The sequence below is a fragment of the Ceratotherium simum genome, chromosome X (genome assembly GCF_057802395.1).
Source record: "Ceratotherium simum simum isolate JZ-2026a chromosome X, ASM5780239v1, whole genome shotgun sequence".
NCBI classification, from domain to species: Eukaryota; Metazoa; Chordata; class Mammalia; order Perissodactyla; family Rhinocerotidae; genus Ceratotherium; species Ceratotherium simum.
In genome coordinates this window covers 45,218,787-45,239,366 of record NC_141940.1, presented here as the reverse complement: position 1 = coordinate 45,239,366, position 20,580 = coordinate 45,218,787, and the positions used below count along the sequence as shown (strand labels likewise).

At 38.5% G+C, this 20,580-nt stretch overlaps 1 protein-coding gene across 2 annotated transcripts in view; it reads right to left on the bottom strand.

Annotated features, from left to right (window-relative positions):
* PCDH19 (protocadherin 19) overlaps positions 1 to 20,580 on the bottom strand; it is a 100,995-nt gene that overhangs the window by 24,891 nt on the left and 55,524 nt on the right. The window contains exons 4-5 of one of the 2 annotated variants that reach the window (XM_004441006.3): positions 19,818 to 19,876; positions 12,278 to 12,450 (exon numbers count right to left, since the gene is read on the bottom strand). In XM_004441006.3, the coding sequence (XP_004441063.1) occupies positions 12,278 to 12,450; positions 19,818 to 19,876 (232 nt within the window). The remainder of the gene's footprint in view (positions 1 to 12,277; positions 12,451 to 19,817; positions 19,877 to 20,580) is intronic. The other variant, XM_014795707.2, reaches the window with a different exon arrangement.

The window sequence follows — 20,580 nt, the reverse complement described above, 5'->3', positions numbered from 1 at the left end:
TTTTCAGTCCACTGGCAGAAAAAAAGAATAGAAAGGATCCTTTGCAGGGTGACTTTTTTAGAAGAAAACTAGAAATGAAAAATGTATCCCCTCATTTATTTTTTAATGAAAGTCTGGACATGAGGTAGGAACAAAAAAAAAGAATCAAAATGATGTCTGCCACCCATTAGCCATTTAAGAGCAGTGAGGCAAGAGAGGGAGAGCAGGGAAGAAGGATTGGGACCCTGGGGGTTGGGGCACGTACATTTTTACACAGGGAAAGCAAAGCAGAATCAATGTCACCAGAAAAGAACCAGAGCTTTGCTTGCCTCACACAGGTGCTCAGGGGATGTGCATTTTGTAATGTAGATTAACGTGGACCTCTCTTTCAAGTTCCATAAAAACCTTTGGTGGACATCCTGCTTTTTTGTTTTGTTTTGTTTTTTTGTGAGGAGGATTAGCCCTGAGTTAACATCCATGCCAATCCTCCTCTTTTTTTGCTGAGGAAGACCTGCGCTGAACTAACTCTATTGCCAATTCTCCTCCTTTTTTTTTTTTCCCTTTTTCTCCCCAAAGCCGCAGTAGATAGTTGTATGTCATAGTTGCACATCCTTCTAGTTGCTGTATGTGGGACGTGGCCTCAGCATGGCAGGACAAGCAGTGCGTCAGTGCGTGCCCGGGATCCGAACCCGGGCTGCCAGTAGCGGAGCGTGCACACTTGACCGCTAAGCCACAGGGCAGGCCCAGTGGACATCCTTTAATTTCTCAAACCAGAGTCTGGGCTAATTCAGAAAAACACTTTGATAGTGAAGGCAGCTTTTCAGCGTCCAGACATTTCACAGTGAGTAAATCAAATGACAATTATCTAATGTTCCTTTGGACATTGATAGCTCTGGGAAAACTCCTGAGGTTGTCACCCTTGGCAGCCCTTTTCTGTGCTTTTCCCCACTCTGAGACCCTTAGTGTTCAATATTCTAGAAACCATCCCCCAACACACACACCAAATTCCAAACTTGGAAACAATCTAATAGCAGCCATTTACAAATTAGTGTGAACTTGAATAAATGCATTCCCTCTTCCCAAGGACTGCTTGAAGTTTGAAGTATAATTGTAAAATGAAATGCCTGACCCTCTGTTAAAGGATTACAGACAGCAGCAAGCAGATGAGAGGCTTTGGATAGTGGTTTCTCTGAAATCATGAAAACTAGATATTTCACTGACTGAATCTCCATAATAGTAACAGCACTTTCTATTTTTTGACCACTTACTGTGTGCCAGGAAGTTCACTAAGTGCTTTACCTGGATCATCTCACAATCATCCTGATAAGTAACTTCTATTTTTCCTCCCATTTTGCAGATGATAATACTGAGGATTCAAAAAAAATAAGTAATTTGAGTAAGGTCAATAGCTATTAAATGGCAAAGACAAGCATGGAACCTAGATTTGTCTTATTCCAAAATCTGTACTCTTAGTCACTATGATGCTATGCTTGCCTTTGGATTTCCAAGCAAATGTGATGTCAATCTTGAGGAGAATGGAGTAGGGCAGAAGCAGTTGTACTGACTCAACAGGACTTGCTCATGTTAGTTGGAGCCTGAATTGATGGGACACTGTCTGTCTAGAAGACTCTAAGTACAATTAGAATTCTCAGGTTTATCTATGAAGATTAGCTAGATAGTGCATATATTAAAGGAAGTCTGGATTATGCCCCTCATGTCCCTGCCAACCTTAGTTTGAACCACAAATATTTGTATCTTATTTCATTTCTCTCTTAACTCCTCATTCTAACTTTCTCTACCTTTCTCAATCAGCTAAGATTCTGACTTTGAGTCTCAGTGTAAATGGCTGTCACTCCTCCGTTAACTTTTTGGAATTCTATGCCTGTCTCCCTCTCAGGGTGGCTATAAGGGATAAATGATATATTATAACATGAACTCCCTATCACGATGATTTCAGGGACTTTTCAGCACTTTAAACATTCTACACTGATGACAGTGGAAACTTAAGATACCAAAGGGGCTCCAAGGAATGCTGCAAGTAGAATATTAGGTTCTGTGCCTACATTTCTGGTATAAGTATTTTAATCTCTAAAGATCCTAGATGATTAATATTAGGCTTCTGGAAGAAGTACCACTTTTCTAAATCAAATAAAACAATGTCTAACTTTGCAAATCTCACTTATTTAATAGACAGCCAATTTCTCATCTAGAGATTCTATCCCCTAGGATCACTAAGTCATTATTTTAGGTAATTTTTTATTTAGGACAAATGAGAGAGAAATAAGGCACTTAAAGGTGCTGTAGATGAATTTAAAAAAGCACAGGATGAAGACATGGGTCCAACTTGCTTTGAACACATCTCACAATGCTCTTTTCTCAGACACACTTACTTCCGGGTTTGGAAACTATCAAAGAGGGAGTGGGATGGGAGACTACGGCAGCAGGGAATGCTGCTCTTTCATCTTCATCATGCAAATTTAATAGTTTGAATGTTGGGTGGGCCCATTTGACAACCTATCATTTTCAACTAAATAGCTCTTAAATATAGACTTTCCCCCTCCCAACAGTACAATGCTCATTCCTTGGCTCATCATCCTGCAGAAAGGAAGCAAAACACACCTCTAACCCCCTCGGGCAATCAAGAGGAATTTAGTCTAAAGCAGAAGGCAGACAAGCATTCTGGCAGACAGGGCTACAGCCTGGGAATAGGTATCTTCAGACTGTCAACATATAATGTTGGTAGAAACATCTGCCACCCACTTCAGTACCACCGGAATCTGGAGAGCATTATAAACTACATCAACTATAGAAGCAACTTTTTCTGGCATTTTAATTACATATTAATCACACAAACTTTACTTAAATGGCAAGTCAGTCATTTTCCTTCATGACGGGAAACACCATACTAATGGAAGCCTTGAAGTGGATTGTGTTTCTTTGAAAATTGTATTTTAAACCAAAGATCCAAAGCAGATAGTTTTATGGGTCTCTAATTAGCATCACAAAGGAAACACCAAAAGGTTAATACGAGATGGTTAGTTTGGAATAGTGGTTTTCTGGTGCCAGCTCCAGCAGCTCAGTCTGTTTGCAGACTCATTAGCTGTATAGGTTGATTATTAGCTGAATTCAAGAAGTGCTCACTTGCTGTGCTAGCAGAAGGCTGGTATGACTCCGCACACCTACCCTACAGCCAACTAGGGCCCAACAGTAAGGTAATGTTTTCTGCAGCCAAAGAAGGAAGGTTTTCTTTGCCTTCAACTTCAGTTGACATCAATTATAAATCTGAAAGTGTTTGATGAAGCTCAGAGAGACATAATGAAATCTTCTAAGTTGACAGTTGGCACAAACAAAGGTCTGGTTCTAGGTCTTTAAAATCCACTTTGTGCATAAACACTGTATTTCTGAATTCTCATTTTGCCACTAAGCAAAATCATCCAGTGTAAGAAAACCCAAACTTAATAGGGTACTCACAGATAATCACTCAACCTCTAAAATGTACAGTTTGATGGGCAGTGAGTCAAGCAAAAGAATTTGTATTCTGGGCTTCACTCTGGACTTTGCCTTTGATTTGTGTTCTGATATTAATAAAGTCTTTAAACCCTTAGTGTATCAATTTTTCTTCCAGAAAAAAATGGAACAGATATTTACATGAAGCATGTCTCTGGAATAAAATGGCTCCTTGAACTCAAAGGACTAAATTTTTTAGCTAGTGATGATAATAATAATAGTTCCCCAAGTTTAAAATTGTTCACATTTGCATATGAATAATGGTTCAGCCTCTGCATCTGACTTGCTTTGGTCTATCAACAGTGGGCAAGCTGACTCTAATAAGCTGGAGGCATTTTTTTCCCAATAAGTTGATTTTTAAATTAAATTAAAATCAAAATCATTCTTTTGGTTCACCTCCCAAATTAGAGCAACTGACAGACTCATTAATGATTAAAAACAGTAGGTGGTGATGCCTTGGAACAGTTGACCAGTCTAAATATCTTGGAACCTATACCATTCCTCTTTTCTCTCTTTTCCATGTATTAAAAGGGAAAGATTCTATTGTTCACACAGGTTGGAAACTCATACAGGGTGAAGGAGGAGGGAAGAAAGCAAGTGGTCAAACATCTATTGTTATCTAAGCTAACGATAGAAAGGAGAGACTATATGAGCTTAGAGGTAGAGAAAGTGGTCACACAGAAATTGAAAAATGTATCTCTGGCACTGGATTTGAATTTGCAAACTCATGTCTGAGAAGCTGCCTTGCTGCAATCAACTAAGGCTATCAAGTTTCTCCAGGTGATTACAGCAGTGTTTGTCTACACATATCTATTTAAAAGGAAAGCAACATAAGTTATGCTTTTATTGAAAGCAGATTACAGTTACACTCCTGCATGACTTAGAGTCTAGGTACTAGACCATGAATTATAAAGAACCTAAGGCTTAGCTAACTGAGGTAGGGGAAGATGAACGTGTTTTTAAGGTTCTAACTTCCACCAAATTGAAAATTTTCCTATTAAACTAAGGAAACTAAAGAGTCTCATTTGCCATTAAAGTAGCTATTACTAAGGTTAAAAAGAACTAACAGTAAGATGATATCATTTATTATTTCAGATTGAATAGCTTGCAAGTTTGTTGTCTATACTGTTGTGAAGAATAATGGAGTAAAACGATTCTTTATGATTACCAGGAACCCTCAAAAGACAAAGTGTCTTTCATGAGGCCACCCCAGTGAGACAAAACTTTGAATGAATTCAGCCACAAAGAGTTCATTTTCTGATAAACTCCTTTGGCCCCTTCTGGATTCAGTGCCTTTCAAATTACCTCCGCTACACACCATCTCACATATTCCTCAAGCTACACAGTAGATCTTTGACTTGCACATTTTTGAGTGAAGTTCAGTGCTCACCATAAAACCTAAAATCCCACAACACCCTTCTGGCTTTGTCACCTGCATACAAATGCCCAGCCCCCAAGGATTTGCTCCAAAACAACTCTCTTTAGCTTAAGCCATGGGGAACTGCTTTGGATTCTCTCTACATGGCAGAAAAATTGGTTTATGGGGCTCCATTCTGCCCAGTTTCAAAAGAATCTGTCTATCTGCCTCGAGCTGTGTGTAAGCCTCTAAAAAGCAACTTTTCTGATGGCTCTAAGGGCCAGCTCAAACCTTTTCCAATCTGGTGCCTGGTGATTTTTCCATGGCTGGAGTTTTATTGGGGGTAAGCCTTGTAGGAAGAGAATTTGAAAAGATTTTCTTGTCAAAAAGCCGCATTTCCAAAGTGGATGTGTCAAATTAGCTTTCCTTGGCCCAAAGTGAACAGCAACGAGCCATCTGGTAAAGACAGAGACCAAAAACACCTGGGGCAAAGACCTGACTCTGGATGACAAAAAGCAACTATGGTAAGAGAAGAAAGCCATCTCACAAGTGTATTTTGCCCATACAAAAAAGAAATAATACATGATTTTTATATTCTTGAGATTGTTTTTTAAATTATGACTAGACATAATTCCCCACATTTATTTCATAATAAATGAGTTAAAGGGAAAAGGAACAAAAAAAATACCTCATAAATATTTAAATGGCAAGTTAGATTCATGTTTTCCCATCCTGATGGGAAATTAATTTATGGTTCTTAATCATCTTATGATAGGACAGAAATAATGTTAAATAGATTGAAAGACTCAAAGAAGATAATGATCTTGATATTTCAATGGACTTTTTGAGTATGTGAAGCAACCCATATGACCTAGCTCTATAAAACAACTTGATTTGCTTCTCATCTATTATCCTATTTTCAGTGTCCCTACTTATCATGGCCTACAGAACTTGCTTCATCATGAAGCAATTGGAAAACATTCACTTAGCAAATCACCCAAATATAGCATAATTTTATCTAGCTTACTACATTGGGGCCTGGCTTCCACTGTTCCTCCAAAGGGACCGCATTACACCAAAGTGTCCTATGAAATGTATTTTGCTTTCCGGCTCAAATAATCTTAATTAATTTCTTCACTGATCCTATGCAGTCTATTCCATACTGGACCATTTGTGCTATTGGGCCATAAACTCCTAGAGAATGGAATTCTTAATTGTTCAGTGTGCTCCCTTTATATAGCCATCATTCTCCAATGTTTTCCAAGTGCTTAGAAATATAGAAATTCTTAGTGTCAACCAGTCAAGAAAGCCTCTGGCATTTATTCTCTTAATAATGAATCCCTTACTACAGGTAATTATTAATAATAATAAATTTTAAAATAGACATTGAATATGAGACAACTAAAAGTTCCAAGTCGATCAGGAAAACATTCTTATATATATAAAAAAAAAGAAGAAGAAGGTTTCTACTTCAAAGCAGACAAACAGAACTGTCCTAAAAGAATTCTCTGACCAAAAGGCTCATGCCAAAATAATACTAGCAAACAACTGCTAACAGCATGGATGTTTCCATTAGTTAAGGACAACTTTTTATTCCAGTGACTATCTTGCCAATAAAATGTAAATAATGCTTTGGAAGGAGTCCAAAGTCCATTGGTGCAGCAATGTAGTTGAAATAAACCAAAGCATCCACCTGTCACCTCACTTCCCACCTCCTCAGCCATTGCTGAGACTGAGAACGGACAAAGTTCCTGAACATTGGAGTCGTCAAACATCTATTATTACCTATCATTAAGGGAGATTTGGCATTGAGTACCACCGAGTGCCTGTAAACCAGCAAGGTAACTGGGCATGTCAGAGATTAAACCTACCATCTTACCGTGACATCAACTAAAAGTGAGCAGGAAGTTCAACCTCAGAGCAGATGGCTTTAAAAAGACAATGTTTACCATTGTGACATTGTTCAAATTAGAACATCAAAGGAGAATCTTTCATGATACTGTTACTAAAATAAGATCTTGATTGTAACAGTCTTCTTTTATTGTTTCTTTTGCTTTATTGGCACAATATTAATAAGGTTTTTCATAGTCCCAGGCTCTATTCTTATAATGATTTTTAAAATCAGAAAGAATTATTCATGTCATCATTGAGCTGATCTTGGTCACCTCAGTAAACCTCACACAAGAAAAGCTAAAAAAAATGATAACTTTCATAGTCAATAACAGCAGTAGTTGACACATTCTATTCTCAGAGCCAGACACATAGTGAGCACTCAAAAATATTGTTGAATGAATAAATGATATATATCTGTGGATGGATTGTTCTTGCCTGGTATTAGAACACTGTATACCTAAAGCAAGACGAAAAAAAGCTGAAAGTCACATATATAGATACACTGTATATATATGCATTCCTGTGTTCAAGTAATTAAACGTTTCACCTGGTATAATTGCAAGAGGCTGAAGACATTTTTAACAGATTCTATATGAAAAAAACCAGGGAAAAAACAACCATATGAATTGCATAACAGTATATCGAGCCTCAAAGATGCTAATTCGGGTCCAGGGGGATCTAATCAACCTCTTTGTTGAAGTAAAGATAAAAGTTTTTGACAGCAAATGCTATTCTTATAAAATGGAATTTTCAACTACTCTATGAACATCTGGTCCATGCTACCATTTCTGGGGCCCAACAGCACATTGCTTTGCAATGTCACAAAATATTCTCCATTGAAAACTCCCTATTTTGCCAAGAGACTAATTGAAATGAGCGTCTGAAAATTTAGTGAGATGAGAGGTGAGTCAGGGGGATAGGTAAGAGGATAAGGAAGGGATGTTCAGTCATTGAATCATAATTTCATTAAAAGTCTAGAGGAAATGAAATTACACATTGTTGGTAGAGTGTTGAAAGTGTAAACATCTTAATACACCTGTAGTTGAAACTAGAATATGCATAGTATGCAGCCTACAGAACATTTTCATGGCTAATTTGTAACAGCAGTTGCATTAGGCACAGATCAAGTTCTTCAAATCCATGTTTTACACAAGAAACATGTTAAATGATATTCAGGTGATAAAACTAGCAAATAAACAAGTTTAGTAAAATGCAGAAGAACCTACACTTCCAGAAATAAAGCAATCATTATGTTGCATTTGGGTGCATTTGGACGTGAAACGCAGATAGATGTTATTGCAAATTTCTATATTTTGCTTCCATTTGGTATCAATTAGCATGGGAGGGAAACCAATTCAGTGTTGTAGTGAACTCCAAATTAGGTGCATATTAGAGCAATTAGAGTCATCTTTTCAGCTGATGAATTTATAATCAATAATTAAAATCATAAGGTAGGAGAGACTGAGTGTGATTTGAAACAAATTAATCGGGCTTGGAACTAGTATGTAAAGTTCCAGGACATGATCCCTATAAACTCCAATTTCATATCAGGACTACATATTTAAGCAAGCAAAATGGGATATCCAAGTCATAACAAATAGTCATGCAAAGAAGCAAGGAGGAGATAGAAGCCTATTAACCCAAGCACTGCTCAACCCAGAAATAACCCTGATAGAAAGAGATTCAAGCCCTGTGATACAAACCCAATTGTGCAACAAACCCATTAGCCTCTGGCACCTCTGACCACCCTACTTGTCGGTTACTCTTCTTAGAGACTGTCTACAGAAATTGCATAAGGTGAAATTCTTGTCCCTACCAGAAGGTGATAATTTTATCAAATAACTCAAATTCAAGGAAGGAAGGCATTGGTTCAAAGATTTGAGTGTGACTCCCAAGCTTAGCACCAAACCACCTCAGGAACCAAATCAGGTGGTAAAATCCACCGAGTGACAACACTTACTTGTTCTCAAGGCATCTGAGAGCTACAGAGAGATAGCATTCCAAAAAGTGCTATATGCCAGTAGAAAGTATGGGATAAAGAATTCTCCATCACCTTGTTTTCTGAGAAGCCATGACAATAAGATCTGCAGTGCTAGGGACAAGCCGAGACATATTAATTCAAGGGCACTGCAGACGATAAATGAATTTGAAATTCAGTCACCTGGCAACCAGGAAATTCAGCTCAGCCAGTTCATCAACCTACTGACCTGGTCTTAGGCATATAGAGAGAGATACCAGGATTGATAATAACCCTGAAAGCAGAGATTCCTCTCATTCTCTCTTATCTCCACCCCAACCCAGCTCACAGATGTCCTTGGTTGGGGCAATCAAAACACAATCCAAAGTCAAGAGGCTAAACTCCTGACTTCTGCCCTTTGAGTATGAAAGTCTTCCAGACATTCTCCTTCCTTGGTTGAATATAGTGATTCTGGGTTCCCACTTCTAGGAATGTTCTTGGAGAAGGGTTACTGAAAATTAAGGGATTTGGGTCTTTACTCTGAGAGTCATGAAGCACCCCTGACATTCACACTGAGCATTCTTCTGCTATAGTAAAGTTATAAGAACAAAGCCCAGAGAAACTTTTGGCAGTGGGAACAAGCACAGGGCCCAGGTGTCTCAGAAAGCAAGGAGCAAATATAGTTTTTACCTTTTTTCAAACACTGACAACACAATATTAGCTCATTGAACAACCCATTCCTGCTCAAAGAAAAAATTAACAGATGGATAAAATCATCTTTATTTTGAAAATCTTGAGATTCCCCATCAATCATGTGTCCACATATGTGCAAAGAAATATGCTGTGCTAATATCCAAATTAGAAACATCACAGAGAGAGCTACAGACATGAAATCGAAGGTGAGCCAAACTCTTCAAAACAAAAGTGTAAGGTACACTCTATTAGGTATATTTGGCCCAGCTTTGAAGTGGTTCTGACAGGACCGGAAGAAATATTATCAGGATCAGAGTTAGTCTGACAAGGTCATTATAACTCTTGCTCTTCTCCAGAGACATCCAGTCAAGCCTCAAGAATAGTTCACATCTAGAACCGCCAGGATTTCAGGGCATTTGGGTTTGAGATGCCTATGACAGTGTCAATGAACCAAAGAGACCCAGGACTATCTTTTTCCTCAAGAAATCTTTGAGACTTGCAGTACAGGTCTGAGTCCACAGGAGATTCCATTTTCCCTCACCTTTCTAAACTGGTAGTCCTCAGAAGCAACAATGCCATTTGCCATACAACGAATCTAACCAGAACCATTCTAGTTAGAATGGTTACAAGATCAGGCACGCATGGTAAATTCACTCAGTGATTGCCTTTCAACCACTGTACCTTAGGATAAAATGAGAAACATTTATTATGTGAATCCAGGTTTAAGACAGTAAAATGCTATAAAATGTTAATTGTTGAAACTGTTGCTGTTTTTTGAGGTAGCAGTAATCAACTCAATTAAACTGGTGACACAAGAGTTGTGTGGCTAGCCTAGAGCTGATCTGGGATACAACAATTAAGTATCATTATGGAAAGCTCAGAAGTACTGGGATATCATAAGGTAGAGCCTGAGATGTAAGCGAGATCTGAATTCCCTTTGTACCTAAACTTTAAGGACTCAACCAAATTGAAAAGAACAAACCTAAGGGTTGTTCAAGGTTTAGCCACTGCTGGAATAATGGAAGAAATGAAGACACAAACATGCAAATCGCATATTGAGAAATAAAATGTGAAAATGTTGCCAAAATGGAACAGCAAAAAATTTGTGTGTATCTGTGTGTGTGTGTGTGTAATCATCGTCTTATATATAGGAGAGTCTTGGAATAATGCCACACATTTGCTTTAGAATACACTCATGATTATACAATCTATACAGTAGCTATATACAATATACCCCTCTTGTAAGAAACACCCCCTCAGAAAGACTAGCTGTGGTCCACTGATATTGTTTTCCTAGAGAAATGTGACAAAAAAATTAAAACAGATGTTGTTCTAGTCAGGCATAAAGTGAGAATCAATTATGACTATTTCCTTTCCTGGAGTCGTTTCATTTTAAAAAACATCTAACTAAAACCCTTTCTGATATAAATGAAAAAGCATTTCTTTGAGACGCAAGACTAGTAAATGATACACATCAGTCTGTATCCTGTGACACAATGCTAATCCTCTGAGAATTAAATATTCTGTTTCAGTTATATAAATGTTTAATTTTTTTCATCTTTAGTCTTAGTGAGGTTGCCCAGAAAGCATATTATCTCTGCGGATGTCACCACTCACTCACCAATTAGGGAAGGCAGCAGTGCACAATCAGTAGTGACCTCTGTATATTATAGACTTTGACACTTGGGTCTGCTGGGGAGGGGATGGATTAGACAATTTAACAGACTCTACAGTGACTGACCTTTTTTTTTTCCATGGAAAACATTTTGTTTTGTGGATCATACATTTTTTTCCTTTGGATTCATTTACAAGACCCAAACGAAAGCATTTAATGATGTTTACAGTGAAATGAAACAGCCGAAGACCAGCACATAATCACCATATTTTGTTTTCTCATCTTTAAGTCTTTTAGCAGTAGGGCTTCCAGCTGAGCTTGCGTCTAGCTTCTCTCAAGACATAGCCAAGCATTCTGAAGCTTCACTGAGCCTAAACACCAAGCTAAATTCATGTTCTTAATTGAAAAAGACAGGCTGTTTGCCTAGCATGTTTGTGTCAGTAAAACATTGAAAATGACATTTGTGCCCAAGTCCATCTGAACATTCTGCCTTAGCTGAACTCTGCTAATGTTTTTATACCCTGGTTTATCCCTAGCACAGTTTTAAATAGCTCCTTTTGCTAAAGCATGTGTGGCTGAGTTCACAAAAATAGACTCTGTTTCAGACATGAGGATGCCGCTCCTGACATGTACTTTGAGGTGTTTTTCACATGCACAGAATGTTACATTGAGTCAGCCATGTTTTCTAACACTGGTCTCTCCTATGACCAATGGCATGCATTTGTGTGGTAGCTGTAGAGATTTGGCATAGCAGCCCCACAGACAAAATGGGAAATTTGGTACTTTCTCTCCTCAGTAAAGAGTATGCAATCTGTGGTCAGAGAACAGAGTCTCTCTCTGGGTAAGGTTAACCAGATTGATATGGAAATAAAATCCACCCCTTTGGTCTCATTAGTGCTGTGTTCTATGCAACTTGATTGATCAGCTGAATTCATGTATTAAAGCAAAAAGAGGCATTTATTCCTGGTGAGAAGGCATCTGCTCATTTCCTATGTGCTCAGTGCAGTTATTATTGAAGAGAATGTATGCAATATGTATACGTAGCCAGCTTTTAAAATGCCTGAACATTATACAATCCTAGGGGATTCACTCAGGGAGAGCAAAGAAGAATCTGGTCAGGTGTCAGAACATCTCAACACCCTATAGATGCTGCTGGGGCAGTGAGCAGAGTGCACACCTTGACAACACTCATTATAGTAAAGTAGTACAACGTGCCTACAAACATTCTGGGTTCTTTGGAATCTATGGTTGCAACTTACATGCAACCAGCCCTTACCATGGTCAGGCATCTGAGATCCCATTGAGGTCACACTGGTGTTCAGCACATCATTGACAGCAGTATCACAATACAGGCTCCGCTGGACGTCATGCTCACTGTCAGTCTGGTCACTCTCCTCATGTCCGCTATCCTTCAGGCTGTTGCCCTCTAAGTCCTTGAAGGTGGAGCTGCTGGGTTGAAGAAAGAATGATAATTTAAAACTGTGATAGATCTGATTTTAAAAATCGTTCAGAGCCAGGATGATGTCAACTCTGTGGTGAGGCCAACAGTGACTGGATTGCCCAACAGGGTAGGAAGAAGAGAAATTTCTGTTTAAAGATAATGGAAAGTAACATTGCAGAGAGGTTCCCACTATCAGATGCTGATGCAACTAATACTTTCATTCACTTATCTTCAATGCATTGCCACTGGCAAGGCGGAAGAAGTTACAAATCTGAAACCATCACCTGAAAAGAATATCATCATTGCAAAAGGTTTCTTCTCTGCTTATATAATCAAAGTAAAATAATAATAGCTAATGTTTACTGAAGGATTACTATGCATGAGGCACTGTTCTAAGTGCATGACATGAATTAACATTTTTAATCCTCTGTATATGAGAACTCACAACTCTATAAAAGAAAGGTGATATTAATATTCCCATTTACAGATGAAAAAAACAGAGGCACATGAAAGTTAAATAACTTGCCCAAGGTCATAGAGCTGGTAAAAATGTAGCAAATCTAAGACCAAACCTAGGCAGTCTGGCTCCAGCACCTGGACTATTAACCACTATGTATACTGCCTCTCCAAAGAGGTCTACTAATCAACTGTAAAAATGAAAGTGGCAGAAATTGAGCTAATGCAATCAAAATAGAAAGGTTTATCAGGATGAGAGAACTCAGATTGGTTTTAACTGAGAAAGGCAGAGGGATGCATTCAACGAAAAAGAGGAGAGGAAAGAGCTGTGAAGAGGAGAACCTTGTTCCATGGAAGGTTAAGATAAAAGTAAGAACCAGAGTGAGCATTAATAAAACTGTGAGTATAGTTATGCTAAGAACATGGAAACTTTCAACTCAAGAGTTTGTGGGTAAATTTTTCTTGCACTTCTTAAATCAATCCACCATACAATGCACTAAGCATACTATCCAAGAACTCCACACCATTTCTCATGAAATAGAGAATAATACATAAGGTACATCCATAGAGGCCCCACCTGCTATCTCTAATATTTTGTATGTTCTGACAATCCGTAGCTGTGCTACACCATGGACCATAAATTATGCATCTGAAATACCTAGTGAATGGTGAATCCATTCCCTAGTCAGTAAGGAAACAGCAAAGGCATACTCAAGAAAATGTGTTGTTGTCTCAACAAGGGAGAATGGCACACTTGTGAATTAGGACAAGTCCCAACAGACCTACTGTACTTCTGAAAAGGGAGCTCTGTGGAGATGACACTGCAAACTCACTTGATCTGCTCAACCTTGAATATCCACAGGCCAGGCTCTCTGAGGCTTTGATAAGAACATTCAGAACATATGATGAAGAGCTATGCCATGACCACAACGGATGCATTGTCATTCTCCATACTTGGTCAAAAGGAATCACAGCAGATTTTTAACATATGACCAACCTAGATGTAGAATGCTTGCTGCCTTGAATACGAAAAGGAAAAGATCAAAAGGGCAGTAACTGGAAAGCCATAATTACAAGAAAATGAAGAGCAGGAGAGAGTGAAGCATTGACCTCTTTGCTAATGATGTTCAGAAAGGATAACTGAGCATCAACTGTATTAAAACTAAAATCATTCAATAGGCTAACTCGCTCAGCTCCTCCAAATTATGTCATACAGCTACTCAGCCCTGTGGACCCACCAGGATGCAGTTCTATTCAAAAACCAATGATCTTATAATTCTTTTATGGTCAAGAGGATCAATTGGAAACACATGCTTTACAGTGTATCACTACTTCTAGCTTTATGTCACAGATTTTGGAGCTTCTTGTAAATACTAATCCCACAGCTTAAACAGATTCAAAGTTTGTTTTTCAGAAAAAAATTTGGCCCTGGCCACATGCACTCTTGTACCTCAGGAGAAAGGAAACAACCTGCCTGGATGATATTACTGGCTTCTACATTTTAATAATAAACATTAATTTTTATACCTGCATCTCTGATATCTGAAGCATATGAAAATTTCTTTAATCCACAGCACAAAATTGTTACTTCAAGCCAGAGAATTCAACCCTGAATTGACTGCATTTTAGCAGTTGCCAAAACTTGCTTGAGATACGTGATAGTGAAGGATATAGTTAAAGACAATGCAATTAACCATCCCTTAGAGCAAGGTTTCTCAACCTTGGCATCATTGGCATTTTGGGCGGGATAATTCTTTGTTGTCGGGAGCTGATCTGTGCATTGTAGGATGTTTAGCAGCATCCCTGGCCTCTACCAACTAGATGCCAGTAGTGCCCCACCCAGAAGTCACAACTAAAAATGTCTCCAGACATTGCCAAATCACCCACAGTTGAGAACCACTGCTCTAGGTTCTTTAAATTCTATTCCTGTGACATGTTAGATTTCCAGACTGTAGTGGAAAGAGTACTGAACTTAGAGTCATTAGAACAAGTGATAATCCGTAATCTGCCATTTCATCTGTGACCCTGGGCCTGATATCGAATGTCTTTGAACCTCAATTTCCTTGTGTATAAAGTGCATTTGCTAAAGCCTCCTTCACAAGGCCATTGTGAGGACTCAACGAGATACTATACATGAAGTACCAAGTACACACAAATGTTCAATAAATGGTTATTGTTTAATATGATCATTACTCCATATGGTAATGTCTTCATTGAATTACAACAAAATATTATTTCCATAGTCTTTTTATAGGATTCATATAGGGAGTGTATATTTAAAGAATGTTTCTATATGTTCTGTAAACTATAGTCAGACATTGTCCACTACGTTAATTTCTTCTAAAGTTCAGGAACATGAAAAAAAAATTCTCCTGTCAAATGTGTATCCTTCCTTTATTGACAAATGAGAACTATATGCCCTGGTATACCTAACATTTTGTCTTGGCTTCTTAAAAGCTTCAAGGTAAATATAATGTTTAATTGCAGTGAGTTGGATGTCAGGGATCTCTATTTAGCTTCTCCTGATTGGTTTTGGATCTGCCTTTTTAAAATTTAATCACCCTTTTAATATGTATCTGAATATTATAACCTACCTCAGAGCTTTTATGTTTTAGGTAGAAAGGAGAGAAATAATAAAATAGTGAAGGATTGGCTACTAGGATCTAACGAACTGGTAGTGTATAAGAAGTCATGTGTTCTTTGAGGAAAAGCAAGGAGTATAACTCCCCTTCCCCAAACCTTGGAATAGTTAACTTGTTTAAAGATCAGTTTGCCCATCTGACAAACTAAATACCACTTGCTCCGGTCTTGTAAGGACATTTAGTGGCTTAATGAGTGAATTTGTGTAAGGAAGTTTAAGACCCAGTGAGCAAGATGCTGCAAATTGTAAAACAGCCTGGTAAATGGCTACTCACCCAAAACAAATAACAATTTATGCCAGGCATAAAAAATGCTGATTTCACTTGCTTTATTACCTGTGTACCTCTTGGGAGATAAGACTTGTAAACCAACTTTTGTGGGACAATAAATTAGGGGTACCTGTTTGCAATGGTATTGTAAATGCAAATGTTTCTATTACTGCTCTGGTGGCCAACAAAGGGATGGATTTGTTTGAAAACACCTAGCACAAAACTCTGAACATAACAGTTACTCAGAAAATGCTTGATGAAGGAACATTACTCAACCAACATTGACTCATATTTATCCTTTAAAATATTAGAAATCTTTCCAAAAGAAGGAATAATCTGAAAGGAAACTGGTCATATCTTCCTAGTAGGTGACACACATACCCAGGGAATACCATCTGAGAGTAAGAATGAGAAGGGAGTGATTCAAAAGAATATTGTAATTATATTTAAGGAAGATCCCAGAGTGGTTCCTGGACCACTTGTATCACAATCACCTTGGGAACCTGTGAAAACTGGAGATTCTCTAGGGATGGAGCTAGAGCCTCTACATTTAACAAGCCTCCCAAGTGATTCTAATGCACATTAAAGGTCAGACATCACTGGTTTAAAGGGAAGTTTAGTGTTAGTTTTCAAGGGAAAAATGCTGAGATTGTCTTCAACTTCTTTCATCCATTCATTCAATAAACATGTACCAGCACTTGTTACACACAAGGCACCATACCAGGTGCTGTAAAACCCCAGGACAATTTGGGTGGAACAGGAAAGCACTATGCATGGTTTAGGAGCCAATGCTCATTTTCCTTTCCACACTGTTCATTTCCTGTTTTATTTTCTTTGAGCTACAGCCTCATGCCCTGCTTGATATTGTTCCAAAAGCACCACAGGGTTGGATATCAGACAGCAGCACAGAAACCAGGCAGAGCATAGAGAGTGTTGCAGCAGGGGCTAAGTACCACTGCTGGCTTCCCTTGCTCTGAGAAGATAGCAAGGAAACAAACATAGCAGGAAGGAAGTCCATCCAGAAAATATTCCGAACTGTCTTGGCTTGTTAATCTGGGACTCTGACATAAGCCTTGGGTCCACCTGCAGATTGCAGGTGACGTTCTGAAAAAAAACAACTACAGAAATATAATGCTAGTGATTCCTCAGTGCAGAAGATGATGGGAAATGTGCCATATATCTTCCATTTCCCTTCCGGATCCACTCTTCACCCTTCTCAACTGTGATTTGTGCTAGGAGAAGGCCCTGGCCCTCTGGCCTTCCGTTGGTTTACCTGGGGTAGATAGATGTGAGAGAGAAAAAGAAGCCCGAGTATAAACAGTCTGACCAAGACAGTTAACAACTGCTGAAGAATGCCAAAAAGGGGAATCCAAGAAGCAACCTTGGATGAGTATAAAGTGAATAGAGGAAGAGAAAATGAATAGGAAAAGAAGGTCTCAAAGTTGGCCTGAAATTGGATTCGTATTCAAAGAAACAGGGACTTGATAGTAAAATTACAACTGACAATCAGATTCAGAATTTTCTGGCCAGGAGCTTTCTCCATGTGTGTAAATGGATCCTCAAGAAATCACATATGGCAAAAACTCTGTCAAACATGGCTGTGAGCTATTTGAACACGGTTTGCAAGGTTTTATCACCTTGTGTTAGTCCACTCTCTTTTAACATTTTCCATACATTTTACATTTAAAATACTTAGTCCCCAGAAAAGCATAGCACATATGATTCCCTATATCTTTCCAGGTATTGTGCTTTGTCTAAACTCAATTGATCCCATAAATTCCAAGGACTTTGTGTTTTCCAAAGCCCTCAAGGTTCCAAAAACAGAACCTGGCAAAAATAGGTGTGTCCCTGAGATTTCAGATGTTTCCTCTTCATCAAGGTGGTCCCTGGTAAGAAGCCACTGTCTTTGATTTCAGGCAACATCAGAAGACTTTTCCACCAAGAGCCCAGTAAGTCCAGGTTGTGCTTTTTGTATATATGTGTGTGTAAACAAAAACATATAAAGTAATTAATCAAAATTAGAGGTTTCTAGTGAGTCCCAAAGCTGCTGTGGAAATACATGTATCCCAAAAGTTAAATGTTTAAACATAGGTTTTCATCTCATCGGTCTGCCTTGTGCACTGGATATTCAGGGCTGATCTAAGACGGTGAGGGTCCCGAGGAGTCTTAGCTTTCTGCCATGCTATGAAAATCAGGCTCATGCTATCAGTTTAACCTGGCCATAGAATTCCCAGGCACCCAGAGCCAGCCCAAGGGAACTGTGAGGATAAGGCAAGTTACTGTTTTTTACCAGAAGTTAAAAAAAAAAGGAGCTTTGAAATAACAGTCCTGAAGCAGAAAACAAACCAGACTCCTGCTGCAAAATTACTCTTATCAGTGCACAAAAAGAGGGTGTTTTTTTCCTCCTAGAACAAATCAGTTGGATAATTTTGAATTCCTCACCTTTTGTTTCTATTTCATGAGCTAAGAAAATATTCAAAATGAGTTACTCCCAACCCCTCAAAAAATTCCAAACTATGCTATGACCAGTAATACTGGGCTATCCATTTTCAGATAATTAACAATCATCACTTAAGGTTACAAGTGAGTCCAGATCAATACGGATAAACCTCGCATGTTTTCAGGGGTTACTGCAGCATCATGAATTAAATTAGATATGAATTAAAGTTGCCTGTACAACAAGCTAGTTTATTCTCAAATCCTACTCTACTGGTGATGTAAATTTATGAGATTAGAGCCAGCAAAATCATAGAATTTTCAGGGCTTCTTTACTGTAGCTCTAACATACCCTGCTTGCCTCTCTATTTCATTTCTATTATTTTAACAAACACACTCAGAGCTCATTTTTAGCTGCAGAATAACCACTGGACCTTTCAAGAGGCTATTTGCATGAAGCAGTAATAAGGGCATGATCTGAATGGTCAGTACTGGTTTTTCAGTACTTCCAGAGAAGTTCTCTGCTTTGCTTAGTTCTCCCTACTTAGAGGGGTCCCTGAACCCCTTATCTTGCCCCCACTAGGACCTTGGTGCCCAGTGCACCAGGTGGAATCTTCCTTGGCAGGATTCAGCCAAGGAATTCACATACATTGTGGCTCCGTGGACAACTGAGTTATGACTAACCAATCATACAAATCTCAATTTTGAATGCTTCATTTGAAATACTTCTAAATATTTTAAGAAACATTGAATCAGGCAGATATCTTTTCTTTCCCTCTCTCATCTGCAAAGTTTTTTGGGTTTTTCTGGTGAGGAAGATTGGCCTTGAGCTAACATCTATTGCAAATCTTCCTCTTTTTGCTTGAGGAAGATTGTCCCTGAGCTAACATCTGCACCAATCTTCCTCTATTTTGTATGTGGGATGCCGCCACAGCATGGCTTGATGAGCAGTGTGTAGGTCTGCACCCGGGATCCGAACCCACAAACCCCAGGCTGCTGAAGCAGAGCGCGCAAACTTAACCACTACACCTCCGTAGTGGCCATGCAAACTTAGCCCGTGCAAAGTTTTTAAAAGATAAGAAGTTATTTTATCTGCCATTAAAATATCCTTAAAATGATTTTGAATTTGTCAAAATAACGTCAATCTTGAAATTTACTGCAAGTTCCACATGAGAAAACTTTTAAGGCCTCTCTTTATTTAAAGTGAAGAGCAACAAGAACTTTGACATCAACATGATTTTGAAAGTATCTGTTTTCTAATATTAGATTTCTAAATCATCACATAAAACTATATTTTAATATGATCCCAATTTTATTTTTTAAATTGTGTTTATGCATACATTTATGTAAAGAAATGTAATAAAATGCCAACAGCGATTGTCTTTGGGTGGTGGAATTACCAGTGATTATTATTTAGTTTTCTTTATGCTTTTCTGAATTTTCTTAATTTTCTACAATAAGCAGATAGGTATATATTTTAAAATCCAAAAAGGGCATCATTAAAAATATTTAATGTTTTGCTCGTTATATTAAATAAATCTTAGTTGTAGAAATAGGCAAACAAACCAACATACCTTTTGATTAAATGGGCTCGGCTATTCACGTAGTTGGAGTCAAAAGAATAGTTTTCGGTCTGCGATAGGAAAAAAAAAAACATTAAAAAGGTTACAGAGATGACTCATGAAAAGAGCCAAACTGTCCTACTTCAGAGGAATTTTTCTACTGGGCAAGAAGCAATGAATGAATCAGAGACTGGGGCCATAGTGAGGCAACAGCCTGAGGAATGTCTGCCACCTCTTTGGGGCCCTGGGGGCTCTGTGGAGACAGCTGTCACCTGCAGACCAAGATGAACTTGACACAAACATCCCCTAGAATACGGCTGGCTACTGACCATGCAACCACTTAGGGGAAGATGCAGCATGACACACAATCTTTACAGAAACTAATTACTTCCCGTTCCCCAGTGGACACAATTCTGTGCCCATCAAATTGACTGGAAGTTCAAAGGTATTTTTATTAGTAGTAGATAATTAACATGTTAAAATATTTATTCCATAGATATGGAAATACAGACAAGGTAATCCCTCACAGTGGATTTAAACTCTGCACTTCCCTTTGTTTTAAGACATTTTGCTCAGCGCTGGTTATGCAGGAAGGCCTTTGTTTTATCACAGATATAAAGGCAAACAAGCATTATGCCTAAAATGGGGTGAAGGGCAGTCCACAGGGGGTGCCAAAGCCTTTCATGTGAAACATGAAGTTTGCAAGCAAACCCCTGTCTCAGCTCCTATCATTAAAACACCACTGTCTAATCTGGTTACTGTAGACTGCCTGAGC